Raw genomic sequence first — 17,928 nt, forward strand, 5'->3', positions numbered from 1 at the left:
GGGGCGGGTGGGGACGTAGAAGCTGAGGCGTCTGTTGAGGTATTCCGGTCCCTTGTTGTGGAGGGCTTTGTGTGCGTGGGTGAGAAGACGGAAGGTGATCCTTTTGCTGACTGGGAGCCAATGCAGGTGTCTCAGGTGTGCGGAGATGTGGCTGTTGCGGGGTACGTCGAGGATGAGGCGGGCCGAGGCGTTTTGGATGCGTTGCAGGCGGTTTTGGAGTTTGGCGGTGGTCCCGGCGTAGAGGGTATTGCCGTAGTCCAGGCGACTCGTGACAAGGGCGTGGGTCACGGTTTTTCTGGTGTCGGCGGGGATCCAGCGGAAGATCTTGCGGAGCATGCGGAGAGTGAGGAAGCAGGCGGAGGACACGGCGTTGACTTGCTTGGTCATGGTGAGAAGAGGGTCCAAGATGAAGCCGAGGTTGCGGGCGTGGTCTGCGGGGGTCGGTGCGGTGCCGAGGGCCGTGGGCCACCAGGAGTCGTCCCAGGCGGACGGGGTGTTGCCGAGGATGAGGACTTCCGTTTTTTCAGAGTTCAGCTTTAGGCGGCTGAGCCTCATCCAATATGCGACGTCCTTCATACCCTCTTGTAGGTTGGTCTTGGCGCTGGCGGGGTCCTTGGTGAGGGAGAGTACAAGTTGGGTGTCGTCGGCGTAGGAGGTGATGATGATGTTGTGCTTGCGTACGATGTCGGCGAGGGGGCTCATGTAGACATTGAAGAGTGTCGGGCTGAGCGATGAGCCTTGAGGTACGCCGCAGATGATCTTGGTGGGTTCTGAGCGAAACGGAGGGAGGTAAACTCTTTGGGAGCGGTTAGCGAGGAAGGAGGCGATCCAGTCCAGGGCCTGGCCTTGGATCCCGGTGGAGCGTAGGCGGGTGATTAGGGTGCGGTGACAGACGGTGTCAAAGGCAGCCGAGAGGTCGAGGAGAATGAGGGCGACTGTTTCACCGTTGTCCATCAGGGTTCTGATGTCGTCTGTGACTGAGATGAGGGCGGTTTCCGTGCTGTGGTTGGTTCGGAATCCGGTTTGTGAAGGGTCGAGCAGGTTGTTGTCTTCCAGGAAGGTGGTCAGCTGTTTGTTGACGGTCTTTTCTATTACCTTGGCTGGGAAAGGTAGAAGAGAGATGGGGCGGAAGTTTTTCAGGTCGCTTGGGTCAGCCGTAGGTTTCTTTAGTAGGGCGTTGACTTCAGCGTGCTTCCAGCATTCGGGGAAGGTAGCAGAAGAAAAAGAAGAGTTGATGACAGTCTGGAGGTGCGGGGCGATGATGTCGTCGGCTTTGTTAAAGATGAAGTGCGGGCAGGGGTCCGAAGGGGCGCCGGAGTGGATAGAGTTCATGATGGATTTGGTTTCTTCCGTGTTGATGTGGGTCCAGTTGTTGAGGGTGATGTCCGGGGAAGCGGGTTCAGTGGTGTATGGTTGGGTCTGGTGTCCGAAGCTGTCGTGGAGGTCGCTGATCTTGCGATGGAAGAAAGTGGCGAGGGATTCGCACAAATCCTGTGAGGGCGTGACGGCGTTGGCGCTGGCGCTGGGGTTGGAGAACTCTTTGACGATGCTGAAGAGTTCTCTGCTGTTGTGGCTGTTTTTGTCTAGTCTGTCGGTGAAAAAGTTCCTTTTGGCAGTGCGGATCAGGTGGTGGTGTTCGCGTGTAGCGTTCTTGAGGGCGGTCATGTTGTCAGCGGTGTGGTCCTTGCGCCAGGCCTTCTCAAGGGCACGACAAGTTTTCTTTGATTCTTTGAGGGTGTCAGAGAACCAGAGAGGTTTTTTGGTGTTGGTCTGTCGATGCGTGCGTTTGAGGGGAGCAAGGTTGTCAGCGCAGTTGGAGATCCAGTTTGTGAGGTTGAGAGCTGCGTCGTTGGGGTCGGTGGTGAGGGTGGGTTGGTTGGCGGCGAGAGCGGAGAAGAGTTGCTCTTCAGGGATCTTGTTCCACTGTCGACGAGGGATGGGTTGAGTGCGGAGGTGGGAGGTCTCGCGTCGGAATGTGAAGTGGACGCAGCTGTGGTCGGTCCAGTGTAGGGCAGAGGTGTGGCTGAAGAAGACGTGTTTGCTGGCGGAGAAGATAGGGTCGAGCGTGTGTCCGGCGATGTGGGTGGCGGTGTTCACCAGTTGTTTGAGGCCGAGGTTGGCGAGGTTGTCGAGCAGGGTGGTGGTGTTGGGGTCGTTGTTTTGTTCCAGATGGAAGTTGAGGTCGCCTAGGAGGATGTAGTCCGGTGAGGCGAGGGCGTGCGGGGAGATGAAGTCGGCGATGGCGTCGCTGAAAGAGGCGCGAGGTCCGGGAGGACGGTAGACGAGGGATCCTCTGAGGGTGGTCCTTGGGTCGGTGCGAATCTGAAAATGCATGATAGAATCTCAAAACTTTGATAGAATTGAGCTGGTTGGTGGAATTCCTGATATGCTATCCTGATGTCTCTAGTTCTGTCTTCATGGTACATTTGCTGTTTTTGGGAAGGTTGATGTTCTGAGAGCTGGAAGGTGGCTTCCTGTCTCTTATCTACTATTCACTTTTCTTGGAGTGGTGAGCAGCGTGCCTCTCTGATTCAACCTGATGTTTTGGGGGTTAACAGGGTGGATTTTCTGTTATAGGATTGCATGAAGCTGTTTCACTTATGATGTTTTCTGCGGCTTCAGCATAGAGGGGGCATCTCTGTGGTATTCCTGAGATAGAGGTGGTTTCTCTTTGATATGGATACTGCTGGTCTCTTTTAGGAGAATAAAGCAGGCTTCTTTTCAGTATTCTCTTGCGGGCATTTCTGAGGCACATGGAAGTAGCTTGTGTGATGATCTCACGACCATGAAGTGTTCTTCCTTGTTGTAGATGTGCACAATTAAGACATTTTCTCTTAATAGCGAGGTGTACGGCGATAGATTTCCTGGTGGATGAAGGTACCTGTGATCTCCCAAGCTATAGGATCTAGCTGTGGCAGATGTTCAAACCTATCTAGCTACAGCCAAGAACGAAGAAATGTTATCGTTCCTTACACTGAAATATCGGATCATGGCCGCTATATTCACGTCATTCAAGATGCTATTGGGATTTAATTAGGATCATTTTCTGCTGTTGTCTATCTCCAAAGTTTTGTCACATCTGAAGTTGAATATCATGACCTCTCGCCAGCATTGCAGTCACTTCACTTGCTGCCAGTACGGCAATGCGTTACTTCCAAGCCTCTGCGCACCCCTCGAGTGGCCAGAAATATTTGTTTCTTAAAAACAGGGTTGAATGATATCACCTATAGCAATAAAGTCTGAAGGTACTTGACCCTTAAATCTTCTTCAGATACCAGTGTCATCCAGTTACTTTGTTCGCATTATGTGGAGGAGCCGTAGTAGGTCCTCTCTGTTACACAATTATTTTATTTCAGCCCATTGTCCACTGTTAAACGTAAACTTCTTACTTGTATAGCGCACTACTCACCTGTTAGGGTCTCAAGGCGCTGTACCATACCGCTGTGGAACCCCTTCTGGCTTTTCCCTGTGAGGCACCCACTCCTGGGCAACCCCCAGGGTGAAGCCAGGCATCCCAGCGCCTTGTGGAGATTAAGCAAGCTATTGCCCAGAGTTACAGAGTGGGACCTATTAATTAGATTAGGCACCTACAGAGTGGGACCTATTAATTAGATTAGGCACCAAGGCGAGAATTATCTGGTCCAAGGGAATTGAGCCCAAGACCTGCTGAGGCGGGAATTGAATGGTGGTCCCAGGCCAGATATCTGCATCAGGGTCTGCCGCTCTAACCATTGTGCCACACTTCTCCACTGTTAGTTTAGTAGTTTTTTCATTGGTCCTGAAGAAAGCTTATTTCACATCCACTAGTGGGGCACGTTTTAGGGCTGAAACATGTCAACCTAATTTCAGAGGGAACTAGAGTTCAGTAAAAAAGGATGCTTATTCCACTAAAGAGGTATTTTTAACAAGTATTTGTTGCCTCTGTACTCACTTGAAAGCGGGACAGGCTCACCTCTTACTACCTGTGCAGATGACACCCCCACCACTTTCCCTCACAGTGCTTCCTCAGAGGACATCCAGAGAGCTCCCCGGCTAAGCACGGTTGTAGCCCACGCCATCACTCGTGAGGAAGAGCCCAATGATGAGCCAAGCGCCATGTCGGTGGGTGAGGGCCTTCGTCCTTAAAATAGGAAATCCTTTAGGATCTGGTGGCATGCTTGTCTACATCAAGTCACAGTTCCACCTTCCACAAAGTACTTTTGGTTCTATGACTAAAAATACATTTGGCCACATTTTACAATTTACTATTTATAGTTTTGTCACTGCAGAGTTGGAACCCTTGAAATATTCAAACGCTACAGGTTCTGCCACAGACATTAAGACACTTATTTCTCTGAGACAGCAGCAAATCTTTTATGTGCCCGTTAGAAATACATGCCTTGTGCACAGCTTGCTGTGAGCGCAACGTCTGTACCAGCCGCAGTGTGCGACTCCGCACTCCTCTGGAAAAGGCCATTGTTGCTCGTATGCCAGGTGAATCCAGTTATAAATACAGTGTCGATTTAATGGCCCATGTAAATTCAATGTTCCAGATAATCCAATTCAATTGATATTGCCACTGGTATATGCCAGGCAGTGCCTGGTATGCCAGGGTATTCCTAATGTGCCCTGTTCTGTTTTACCATAATCTTCCCTTCACCCTCTCTTTCACCCCATCACTCACCCCCCGTCTCTCACCTGGAGTCTGATGGTGGTTGACTCACCTGGTTGAAAGTCATCAGTCTTCAGTGAGTCAGTGCCCACCCCTCGCTCTTAGACATGGATGTGGGTTTCTAGATTGGGGTTTGTGGCATTCTTTGCTGTATCAGCCGTGTGACGTGGGCTGTTGTAAGTGAGGAGGGTAAAGGGTTTTTTCCGGGATGTTGCCTCAGATGTCATCTTGTTCAGAGTGAAAAGATGTCCCTTTGAGATGGAAGTTGACAGAGGTTCTACAGTTGCGATCGAAGGAGGTGGCTCCTGGGCTTTGGGTATCTGTGGTGTCTTACATCATGGATGCAAAGTATAAACCCTGCTGGTTGCTGGTGTCCCTTTCAGAGATGTGAGTTTGTTGCATTAGTTTGGTGAGTGTGCAGCTCAGCGCAGTGCACCGATGGGTTCCTTGATGATATAGGGATGGGGCTGTTGTGGGTGATGGAAGCTCTTTGTTGAGACCAGACCACGATCATGTTGTTGACATGTCAGTGGTTTTCAGTGGACACCTACACGTCTGTGCGCATGTCATGTGTCCATAGATGACGTGTGCAGGTGGAGGTGACCGGTACTAATCTCCTTTCTCTTCTCTCAGGGCCAGAATCCAGTTCCTCCTGCGCCTGCTGGCAGACTATGTGCCTGGAATCGGCTTCGTAGCACGTGAGTCAACATCATTCACAAGGAGGAAACGGAAAAGGGCTAAATGGTTGTGAAGGGGCATTTGGGAAGAGGGGACTTGTGCTGCTCGGGGCTTGGGGGAGCGTGCAGTCCACAGGGAGGCCACGAGTGTCCCTGTGGCTCGGGCACCCGGTGGTACGTACTGCAGAGGGATACTGATTGGTGCAGGGTGACGATGGGCACACGATTGGGCAGACTACGAGTCGGACAGGCTATTGTGAGGTGCAGGGGGGGGGACAGATGCTCTGGGTGGCACAGAGCAGAGAGCCTGGGGTGGGAAGCCCGGGCTACAGGGGGACAAGGGAGCATAGCTTGCCCATTGACAACAGAGGGGCTCGGAGTAGCTCAGATTTGAGGGTGCCAAGGCAGCACAGAGGCAGGCGAGGCTCATTCTCTTGATGGATTTGGCAGAGGATGTCCTTGTGTGTGGAAAGGATAAGAAAGGTTGAGGTGGCGAGGGTAAGGGAAGGCCACCGGATGTAGGAAAGCTTGAGGTGGCAAGGGTAAGGGAAGGCCACCGGATGTAGGAAAGCTTGAGGTGGCGAGGGTAAGGGAAGGCCACCGGATGTAGGAAAGCTTGAGGTGGCGAGGGTAAGGGAAGGCCACCGGATGTAGGCGCGGCCCTTCTGCTCTGGAGTCCATACACCTTTGGAGTCAGAGATGTCCTGTGCGGGGCGTGGTTTTCAGGCACAGGCTGCGGGGTGGTCCGAGGGCAGAGGACCCGTCTGGACCACGAAGCACAGTCGCAAGGGGGCAGAGGGTTCAGGCGGCTAAGAACAGCACAGGCCATGGTGTGAAGGGATCTTAGAGCTGCCAGTAGGTAGGAATGAGTCTACATGTGTGTGAGCCAGGATGCCCTCCTTCCCAGGGACCTCAGTGTAGAAAGGAAACACTGATCACATAGGGGGATAGGACAGTTGCTTCAACAGGGTCACCTCTGAAGATACATTTGCTTCAGGGTGTCCTTGCACTCACAGGGGAACCTAGAGCACTTTTTTTTTTAAAGATAGCTTTGTGAAAGGGCTGATCGTCAGGTTGTCCTCAGCCTGGCTCTGCCCTTTTAGAGTCTGAGCACTGGAAAGGTGACCCACTGAGATTGGGGGTCTGCTCCAAGGAACCCATTTCAATTCTTATGTTTTTTATTTTGTCTGGTGAATGCTACAGTGTATTTTTAAACATTCTTCCCTTTTCTTCAGCTTGTTTTCATGTGTCGGTGAATTAGATGGGTTATGTACTCATTCTGAAAAAGATTTACCCGCTTTGGTGGGTAAAATGACAAATGCAGGCGGCAACGTGTGCTCCCCAGGTTGCCAGCCACCTGATCACGACACAAAGATTAGCATTGTTCAGTTGTGGCTTGTGAAGTCTGAGAGCTAACCTTCTTGAGGATTGCATTAGCCTTTGCATTTCTAAAGCTTTCCCACTGTTTCAGGGGCCCCTGCCCGAGGCATGGCACTGAAGAGGGGTGCACGCGTGCTTGGCAGATGGCAGATAGTCCTGAAGTCCCCCCAGAATGTGTCTGGTGATCCAGCAGCTCATGGGGCCCAGGATGTCTGACAAATGCATGATCTCTGTTTCCCTTTATGAAATTAAAAAAACATCCGTTTATAATCGATTTGTTTAATCTCTGGGCATTTGCATCAGAAGCTCATGAGACGCCCGTGTCCTGGTCAAGGTAAGAGTTTGAAGTGAGGGTTCTATTGCCGGAATAACCTATTAATTTTTGTATATAATGCAAGTCTAGATACACAACTAGATCTTCTCACACTCACATACATTTCAACGATTCTTCACGCTCATTGAGGTTCGAATGTTTTTATTTAATCGGATTCAGTTTCAAACTAAAGATTCAGTGGAAGTTCTCAAGTGCATGCATCAGGATGGAGGGTTAAGCATGAATCTGGCGAGGAGATTGTGGACACAGTGGGGGTGAAAAGGAGGACCCCCTCATGCGGCCCAGGGTGCTACAGGTGCTCAGAGGCTGTCTGTCTGGTGGTTGATGAGGTACTTGAAGGAGCTCAGTTTTAATCTTTTTCTGAGTCACACGAGTGATGATGAAGCCTGGTATTTGGAGGAATGTTATTGCAGATCTGTGTTTACATTTGTACTGCTGGATTGATATTGTGGGTTCTTGTGTTTAGTTTCTTTCCATAGAAAGTTAGTTTTATCCTGCAAGGTTGACATGTTAGGTAATTTCAGCACAGTGGTGCAAAACATCTTGTAAATGATACAGGATGTAAGCGGGGTGTGTCGACAGAGGCAGCCCATCTAGAGCAGCCAGAGTGGGCCTGATGTGGATCTACATTTTTTGTGTGCTTTGAGTTGAGCTGTGGTGTGCAGGGAGATCTTCAGAGAGACTAGATGAGACCAGATGAGTCTGACCAGCAAAGGGAGTGTTGCCCCTATCCCGATGCAAGAGGTGGCACACAACATCTAAGATTGGATAGGGATGAAGCAGTCTTTGGGCAATTAATGTCTTCACTTTTGGAGAGTTTCAGAAAGAAAATGTCTCAAATATTTCCTTTGAATGGATAGATTTTAATTGTTGTGCAATCCAGCAGCCCTGAAGCTAAGCAGCTTTCTCAGTTTCAGCCGTAGACCACCTGTGCAGGTCTACAAAGGAAGACCGGGATTATCACCACCACTTCAGCACATTTTGATGTCTGACTGTAAAGTAGGAGTTGGGTACAGAGTGAATGTAGAGGGTTTGGTCCAGCTGAAACTGGCGGACCAAGCCCCCCACATCCAAGAAACCTTCATGGAGCCCTGACCTGCCCATGCAAGCAGCAGAGAAAAGCTAGCCAAAGTCTTCCCTTCTCTGCACGTATCCTTTGAGACGTGTCTCCCCTCTTTGCATCCCAATAGTGTTCATCTAAAATTAATCCCCGCCTCACCAGAGCTCACATGCACAGAATGACTTCAGGATATCTGGTCCCTAGAAGATGTGGTGCACCAGAGTACTCACCCAAGAACTTTGTCCAGACCTTCAGAAACTCCACGAGTTTTCCTCCTTCTTGGTACATCAGCATCTCTATAGCTTAGACTTTCCAAACCTTAAGCGGTATTTTTGGATTTTCTGCCAAGGACTAGGGTTTTCCACAAGTAAGCTAATAGTGTCTTATCTACAAAAAGCTTAAAATCCATCCTTTCAGGAAGTTTCATAATCACCAGCTTCTCTGCTGGTATTCCAAAAGCATTTTAAGCCTATCAGGGGGCAGCTTCACACCTGTGACATGTCTGCACTGACTATCGTTTGTAAAGGAGTACGTCTGCACTACTTTACAGCCACCACCTTTCATAGTTTGTCCCTTTCTCACCACAGCTCCGTGGAAGCACAAGTTCCCAAGGATCGCTGAACATGGTCCTGGTACGGCGTGGATGATGATGCCATGTGTGTGGAATTTTAATAGTCTGTCTTGGTTCTCCACCACAAAATGTCCTTTCAAATATCTTGGTCCATAAGTCATCTGAGATGGATGGTCTCATCCCTGTCTCCCAGTCTTGAAGCGTACGGGGTGCTGCTGAGATGCCCCTAACAGTTTAATTTAAAAGTCAGCCTTTTGCAGTTTATGGATGCAGGACATCTTCGAATGCCGTCAAAGGCTTCTTTTATTTCTCACCATCTTTCCTCCTGGACACTCTCCCATCCGTCAACGTATTCCAAAGAGCATTGGAACAGGGCAGGTCAGATTCATTATTGAGCGAAGAATATCGGTGTAAATTATATTATTCTGATTGCTCATGCTGAGGGTCCCACGACTAATGCAAAACAAACGGGGGTACGCCGCCCCCAAGTTGCATTCCTACTTAGGGTAAACCTTTGTAATCAATTTTGATTTCAACGAGTCCTCACCGTCCGGGAGTTGTATTGTGTCCAGATGGAGCGTAACAATCATGGGTCCCCAAATCAGTTCTTTTTTGTGCAAAGTATATGAAACTCACAGCTTTACAGATGTGTTCCAGATATCTCCACATCTGCGTGGGGCTGTTCTGCATAAGTGCCCCAGAACGCAGCAGCGTTTGTACTCGTGTTTTGTATCACAAATGGGGACCCTTCTGTGTTATCAGTCGCACAGGTCCACATTTTACTCTGACACAATCCCAAGAATGTGAATGAATGGTTTTGGGGTGCTGCTTGATGTAAATGAGGGAACACAAAAGGTTCTGGGAGGAATGGTTGCAGTACGTCTAGCCACTGTCAATCGCTTGGGGTAGGATTCCAACCCATTCTTCTGTCCTTCATACTAGCTCAGTTTGGACCCGGCCATTTGCAGATCGGTCTTTGTGATGCTCCAGTAGAAACAGTCTAGTCCAAACTGCCAGGCCAGGTCTTCTCTGGGCCAGAACACAAGCAACCTAAGACCACTTTTGCCCTGATTGGGGCCCGTCAGGTTGGTGTTCCTTGGTTCCAGTGGCACAGTGAGCCAGGGCCTCGTATCTGGGAATTCCCTTAGCCACTTAGGGCGTTACATCAAACCACAAACCACAAACCACAGAAGGTGATGGTAGAAATGCTTGCAGTAAGTTTAACCATACGCAATCACTTGGGGGTAGCATTCCAACTCATTGATCTTCCGTCCTCCGCCACCTCAGTTTGAACCCATCCATATGCTCATTAGTCTCGACCCTGCTCCAGTAGGATCAGTCCACCCTGAGCTGCCAATGAGGGGACACCTTAGCTGCTGTGACCAGGCTGTATTACTGATGTGGGCACTTGATCAAACAGACTGTTGTGGGACTCGCGCTGTTCCGAGTGGTGCACGGTTTGTAGCACCAAAGGTGTCCTTTAGGATGGCGACATGGGCTGAGGTTCCAAGGATAAAGCTGGTACCGCCACAGACGGATGCCGTCACAGACTGTGCTCGCGTTCCAAGGATAAAGCTGGTACCGCCACAGACGGGTGTGATCAGACTGTACTCGCGCTCCAAGGATAAAGCTGGTACCGCCACAGACGGATGCCGGCACAGGCTGTACTCGCGTTCCAAGGATAAAGCTGGTACCGCCACAGACGGGTGTGATCAGACTGTACTCGCGTTCCAAGGATAAAGCTGGTACCGCCACAGACGGGTGTGATCAGACTGTGCTCGCGCTCCAAGGATAAACCTAGTACCGCCACAGACGGGTGTGGTCACAGACTGTGCTCGCGTTCCAAGGATAAACCTAGTACCGCCACAGACGGGTGTGGTCACAGACTGTGCTCGCGTTCCAAGGATAAAGCTGGTACCGCCACAGACGGGTGTGGTCACAGACTGTACTCGCGCTCCAAGGATAAAGCTGGTACCGCCACAGACGGGTGTGATCAGACTGTACTCGCGCTCCAAGGATAAACCTAGTACCGCCACAGACGGGTGTGGTCAGACTGTACTCTAGTTCCAAGGATAAAGATGGTACCGCCACAGACGGATGCCGGCACAGGCTGTACTCGTGTTCCAAGGATAAAGATGGTACTGCCACAGACAGGTGTGGTCACAGACTGTACTCGCGCTCCAAGGATAAACCTAGTACCGCCACAGACGGGTGTGGTCACAGACTGTACTCTCGTTCCAAGGATAAAGCTGGTACCGCCACAGACGGGTGTGGTCACAGACTGTACTCTCGTTCCAAGGATAAAGCTGGTACCGCCACAGACGGGTGTGGTCACAGACTGTACTCTCGTTCCAAGGATAAAGATGGTACCGCCACAGACGGGTGTGATCAGACTGTACTCGCGCTCCAAGGATAAACCTAGTACCGCCACAGACGGGTGTGGTCACAGACTGTACTCTCGTTCCAAGGATAAAGATGGTACCGCCACAGACGGGTGTGGTCACAGACTGTACTCTCGTTCCAAGGATAAAGATGGTACCGCCACAGACGGATGCCGGCACAGGCTGTACTCGCGTTCCAAGGATAAAGATGGTACTGCCACAGACAGGTGTGGTCACAGACTGTACTCGCGCTCCAAGGATAAACCTAGTACCGCCACAGACGGGTGTGGTCACAGACTGTACTCTCGTTCCAAGGATAAAGCTGGTACCGCCACAGACGGGTGTGGTCACAGACTGTACTCTCGTTCCAAGGATAAAGCTGGTACCGCCACAGACGGGTGTGGTCACAGACTGTACTCTCGTTCCAAGGATAAAGATGGTACCGCCACAGACGGGTGTGATCAGACTGTACTCGCGCTCCAAGGATAAACCTAGTACCGCCACAGACGGGTGTGGTCACAGACTGTACTCTCGTTCCAAGGATAAAGATGGTACCGCCACAGACGGGTGTGGTCACAGACTGTACTCTCGTTCCAAGGCTAAAGATGGTACCGCCACAGACGGGTGTGATCAGACTGTACTCGCGTTCCAAGGATAAAGCTGGTACCGCCACAGACGGGTGTGGTCACAGACTGTACTCGCGTTCCAAGGATAAAGATGGTACCGCCACAGACGGGTGTGGTCACAGACTGTACTCGCGCTCCAAGGATAAAGCTGGTACCGCCACAGACGGGTGTGATCAGACTGTACTCGCGTTCCAAGGATAAAGATGGTACCGCCACAGACGGATGCCGGCACAGGCTGTACTCGTGTTCCAAGGATAAAGATGGTACTGCCACAGACAGGTGTGGTCACAGACTGTACCCCTCTGTAAAAATAAGCTGGCCCAAAGCAGTAAAACTTGGACCTGGGTTTTAGAACCTCTTGTCTGTTTCAGTGCTGAGTCCCTAGTGCTGACACAAGTTTACACCTTTGCTGATGACTTTGTATTTTTTATAATTTCTTACACTATCCCAGTCTGTGTTAGATGCACCTAATGAAGGTCCACTCTGCAAAGACCTTGACTCTGCGCCCTTTTACATGACACAGTTGCTGGTCTCTGTACATAAATAGAGACAATGTGTTGAGCCTATTTGGCGCGACTTCCCCAGCATCTTTGCATCAACATTGAGAAGTTAGATGGGTAGATATGTACTACACTGACTTAGATTCTTCCTCTGTTTCAGGACAGTGGTTAATATGACCTACAGTGTTGTTGGGCAGCATTACACCAATGTTGGTCACTTTAGAAAAGCTATATACGATGAGGGGCCAGAACATGTCAAAATAGTTTGTGTAAAAGAAATATTATAAATAAATTACAAATAATCCTACATTCCCTAGTTCCTTACCCACCTTCATGTTTTAATAGCTTGAAGCACCTCTTCCTAGGAGATGGGGCATCCGTGTTATTTGTTTTCCTGTCCTATTCCAGCTTGCCTTCGCCTTCTCTTCCCCTCTAAGTTTGTGTTCGTGGCTGCATTCGTAGCTCTGTCGTATGAATGAAGTCCAGTCTTCACTCTTTTTGCTGCAAGAGTCTCTACGTCTGTTCCGCTTCATCTGTGAATTATACGCATCTCAGCAGTCTTACGGCAAAGGAGACGATTTACATTTTGGAGGGCGGAGGCGGAGTAATTTACTCCATCGCCTTGAGTGTACCTCCACCCGCCAAATCATGAAATGACCGGCAAGCTGGCGGCCATTTCTTAAAGCATCGCCAGGGACCACCGTCCCGGCTCCTGTCAATGTTTGTTGCAGCGCAGATCAACATGATTGAGCCTTGCACCAAACTGTTTTCTTTTTTATTTTCAAAAAGAAAATCCCGAAGCAGGTTTTTTTTTTTTTTTTTTTTTTTTTTTTTTTAAATAAAAAATAAAGTGCCACCCGAGGGGGATTTTCTGTTTTTACTGTCAGGGATTGCCTGGCAGTGATGGGCAGTAAAAAACAGCTGTATGTCCACCCATCATATAGCCAGTTCTCCGACTGCCCTTAATCCATTGGACCACCGAAACACTTGGGCCACAGCGGAGATAAAGTACTCTCCACCGAGGTCAAACTACAGTCCATCTGCTTTTAAATTTGGGGGTGGACCATAATGGTGGGGGTAACCACACTCCATCACTGTTGTCCGGGACTCCCTTTCCAAGATCATCATGGACACTGTCCCTCGTCTCTTCTAGACTCTCTCTTTCTCACAGCCTGTACCTTCTGAATTTACCATGTTGTTGAACTAAACCCTTGCCAAAGAATGATCTTTGACCCTTGCCTGTTATCTTCAGCACAGTAGCATTAAATGGGCTTCTTAAATTTCTCCGCACCAATTGTTACCTTGGAGGAGGGAGTCATTACCTATCCAGGCTGCCACCAGGTGCCCCACAGCCAAGTATTAATTGTTGCGCTGTGGTCAGACTATGGCACCAAAAGTATGTCAGGTGCCATCTCTGGTGCAAGATTTTCTTTTGAGGAAGAACTAAGCTAAGTGAGGTGAGCATAGGTACCAGGAGCCTGTGAACATAAAATAATGTTTTTAACCCCGGGTGACGTTGCTTCTGCTTACCATTAATTGTCCCCTTAGTCAGTTCACAGATGGCTAAACTTTTTTTCCCCTGAGTTTTCAGCCATTTCTCCCCCATTTTGTCTAATTTGTCCGTGTGGGTTAAGTCGCTACCCACCAAGAGGTTCCCCCTCTTGGAAGGTTACCCCCCCACTCCACAGAACTCAACTTGATTCTTCTGTGGAGTGGGCCCTGCATGTAACTGCAATTTGAAGGACTCTTCTTAAAAAGACAATGTCCATCATTTTCTCTTCCCCTGGAAGTCTGGGCCCTACAAAACTCAAATTCTACCCTTTTTTTTATGAAGTACCTGCCGGTATCCTCTCCCTGAGGGCGAACTTGCTCCTGTGTGAAATGCTTGTTCTGGGCAGGGCGAAGAAATGGAATCTGTCTTGCACGTTCTTCCTCAAGAGAAAGATTTCAGTTGGATTACAAAGACTTTTGACATTGACATTAAGGCCACCCCATATTATCATGTCTGAAGTCCTATTTCTTGTGATGGGCACGTCACATTTTCATTTGAGTCTCTGCAGTCAGAGCATGAATGAATGAGAGGATTAATTCAGAATTTTTGCAGCGCGCTGCCACTCCTGGCGCTATAAATGAATCTGGAAGTTTGGTAAAAGGGAGAAGACTTGTCAGTAACAAATGATTAGATGAGAGAATAACAGAAAGCGTCAGGGGCCAAAAACAGATGCTTTTTAAATATTGCTTCCGATTCAATGAACTGCAAAGGACTGGGAGGGCTCAACCACCGTTTCCACTAGCGCGTATAGAATACAACGTTCACCTGCCCCACCGTTTACTGACGCCAACCATTGCGAAAGAGATGAAGAACATCAAAGAGAAAGCAGAAAGAGGATAGGACAAAAAGATTTCATTAACATATAATAACTCTCCATAACCATTCATGATCGTGGAAAAGCCATCTCTAGCAGGCTTTGCGGCTTTCAGTCAGGGAATTTGTAGGGCGCACTACTCACCCGTGAGTGTCTCAAGGTGCTGGGGGGGGAAGAGAGGCTGCTACTGCTTGAACACCCAGGTCTTGAGAAGTCTCTTGAAGGTAAGGAGGTCTTTGGTCTGACGCAGGTGGGTGGGAAGAGAGCGCCACGTCTTGAGGGCGAGGTGCGGGAGCGATCTGCTGCCGCCGCCAGGGGTTGTTCTGCGGATGCGTGGGACAGTGGCGAGGGCAAGGTCGGCGGAGCGAACATGTCGGGTCGGGGTGTAGAAGGAGAGCCGTCTGTTGAGGTATTCTGGTCCGGTGTTGTGCAGTGCTTTGTGAGCGAGGGTGAGGAGTTTGAAGGTGATTCTTTTGTTGACTGGGAGCCAGTGCAGGTTTTTCAGGTGGTCTGTGATGTGGCAGTGGCGGGGCATGTCCATGATGAGGCGTTCTGGATGCGTTGCAGCCTTTTCTGGAGTTTGGCTGTGGTTCCTACATAGAGGGCATTGCCGTAGTCCAGTTTGCTTCTTACGAGGGCTTGGGTGACTGTTCTTCTGGTTTCAGTGGGGATCCATTTGTAGATCTTTCGGAGCATGCAGAGGGTGTTGAAGCAGGAGGAGGAGATGGCGTTGACTTGCCGGGTCATGGATAATGAGGAGTCCAAGATGAATCCTAGGTTGCTTGCATGGTCGGTGGTAGTCGGAGCGGCTCAGAGAGTGGCAGGCCACCAGGAGTCCTCCCATGCGGAGGGGGTAGAGCCGAAGATGAGGACCTCAGTCTTGTCGGAATTCAGTTTAAGGCGGCTGTTCTTCATCCATTTGGCGATGGCTTTCATTCCTTCGTGGGGGTTGGTCTTGGCGGTGTCCTTGGTGAGGATCAGCTGGGTGTCATCAGCGTATGCGATGATGTTGAGTTTGGGCTTTAGCTCTTACTATAGCCTTGTCAGAGCATGTTACAGGTTCCTCATCCCAGAGCATGGTCCATTTCTAGTCACAGTTTATGATCAGGTTGAGCAACCTATTCCTATGCGCCAAAGTTACTAACCTGTAGCAGTAGATTTGAGGTATGGGTGTTCTCTATCTTTTTCTGCAACCTCTCTCTCCTCATCAGTGGAGGCTTTACATGTTTGCTTCAAAATCTAAAATAAAATTGATCCCATGTAGGACAAGGCTCTGAGTTGATCCATTTCACCGGGGCTGAAAACCTGAAGGGGCAGGGTCAGGCTTGAGTACACAAGAAGGGTCTATTTTTTTTTTTTTAAATGGATGTCAATATGTCCACTGTAGATGGGGCAGGGCAGGATGCCTATGCTGGAGACGTTTTGTTATAGAAAAATCTCTTTTGTTTCCTTACATGGTGGCCTCGTTATTCTGACATTTGTGTTTTATCCCTCCACCACCACAGGGCCATTAATGGATTACTTGCCCTTTTGGCAGAAGGTGTATTTTCACAACTGGGGGTGAACCGAGATGAAGCTGACCTGAGGAGCTGTCACAAAGATCACCTTCCATTCCCGGTGCAGAGACCGCTGGGCTAGGCTGATGAAGAGAGCTGCTCTCAGCATCCCTGAGCTACTCCAGTTCTGTACAGTAAGACCATTTCTTCTGGATCCCCATAATCCTCCTGGATTTTTTTTCTTCAATGAAAGTGCACTGGATGACTAGTGAACGTGTTTACTTGTGAACCAACAACCCAGTAGTGCCTGGGGAAAGAGGACACACTTCCAGGACCGCAGGAAATGGCATATTTGCTTTAAAATGTCCTTTCAAAGAAGAAAGTGTTTCCAGTTTCCCAAAGAAAGATGCCTGGTGGGACATCTGGGGAGAAGCTATCGGACTCCTGGTGGTACACCGGAAAAGACACCACCTTTTAGAACGACCCCCTCTTCCCGCCCCCAAACTGACCCTCATCAGTCGGATTTCAGCTGAGAGAGACTGAGACACTCTTGATTAAAGGAAGATGGAGACCTGGGCATGCTTCCATAGCTCACTGTTCCCTCCTCGCTCCCTCGGTTCCATCTCTCTCTCCCTCTGTTCCATCTCTCTTCTCTCTTCTCCCCTCCTAAGCTTTCGCTTCATCACTCCGTTCCTCTTCTTCGCACCACCCCATCTAGCTGGCTTCTTTTCACTCTTCTCCTTTCCCTCTCAATCCCCTCCAACCCCTTATGTTCTATCATGCTATTCCCTCTGATGTCTTTCCTAATCCTGTCTATCCTTTCCTCTATTACCTCTCCTTTCCTCGGCCTCTCTCTGCTTGTCTCTGTTTCACCCAGGCCTTGTCCTCCTGATGAACATTAGCAACCGTTTAGGGCTCTCAATGGTCTTGCTGGCCTCTCTCCCTTCTCACTTTGAAAAACATCTCGAGAACTAGACCGCTCGATATACAAGTCTACATCTGCGTTAATGCCAATCATGGAAACAACACCCAAAACATGCAGCAGCTGAGGGGGCTCGAGGAAGCCCACTGCCTGTGGGGGGCAGAGGGGAAAGCATGGGTCTCATTATTTGCACTAAAGTGGAACAAATCGGAATTGTTCACCTCCCCATTGATCATGATTTTTAAATTTGCTCCAAGTCCATGGGGAATGTGTGCACAATGGTTTGTAATAAAGGGGTCTGCATCATTCATTGTAACCAGACCAGGATATTGGTGATCTTCTAGGTCATTATGCTTTGTTCTGGTCAGTCAGTGCTTGGGGTGACACGTACAACTTCACTGGCTTCTTTTGATGTAAATCCTGGGTGTTGGGGCGCTGTCCAGTGCAAGAGGTTTCCATTTCCATTTCCCTTGCAGCGATTTAATAGAAAGCAAAGTTTAACGTGTATGCCTTGGAAGTAGATGATGTTGTCAAAAACCTATTTTTTGTAATGCATTTATAGAGAGTTCCTGCTAGCTGCTAGGAATCTTTTTTTTGTCCCCCCTCCCCCGCCACTCTCCCCATCACCTGATACGAGATCTGATGCTGGCAGCCCTTACTACCGAGAGGACCCATATAAGCAGCAGTTTAGGGCTCACAAGGGAGATGATCCTTGGAAAGATCATGTAGTTGACTCACAGGATGGCCCAGATCCTGACCTGTATCCTGCTAAACCATCCCCACTGGGTGTACTACTGTGCATGATGCAGTAATGCAGAGGGCTGCTGGGCACCAGGTCCAGCTCCATACTGTGGAGGACAAAGACAGCGTTCTCCTGGAAACGTCCATAACCTAGTGGTCTTTTACTTGTCTTCTCATGGAGAAGGGCACATTGGTGACCACTCGAGATCGAAATGAAGTAGAA

At 49.5% G+C, this 17,928-nt stretch overlaps 1 protein-coding gene across 2 annotated transcripts in view; it reads left to right on the forward strand.

The window, feature by feature from the left end:
* The window catches only part of PEX16 (peroxisomal biogenesis factor 16), a 71,657-nt gene extending 54,377 nt beyond the window's left edge, over nucleotides 1–17,280 (forward strand). Inside the window, exons 9-10 of one of the 2 annotated variants that reach the window (XM_069221745.1) lie at nucleotides 5,285–5,349; nucleotides 16,052–16,253. In XM_069221745.1, coding sequence (XP_069077846.1) covers nucleotides 5,285–5,349; nucleotides 16,052–16,110 — 124 coding nt within the window. In that variant the 3' untranslated portion in view covers nucleotides 16,111–16,253. Of the gene's footprint in view, nucleotides 1–5,284; nucleotides 5,350–16,051 lie in introns of both variants that reach the window. The other variant, XM_069221744.1, reaches the window with a different exon arrangement.
* Nucleotides 17,281–17,928: the final 648 nt, after the last annotated feature.

The sequence above is a fragment of the Pleurodeles waltl genome, chromosome 3_1, assembly GCF_031143425.1.
Source record: "Pleurodeles waltl isolate 20211129_DDA chromosome 3_1, aPleWal1.hap1.20221129, whole genome shotgun sequence".
Taxonomy (NCBI): domain Eukaryota; kingdom Metazoa; phylum Chordata; class Amphibia; order Caudata; family Salamandridae; genus Pleurodeles; species Pleurodeles waltl.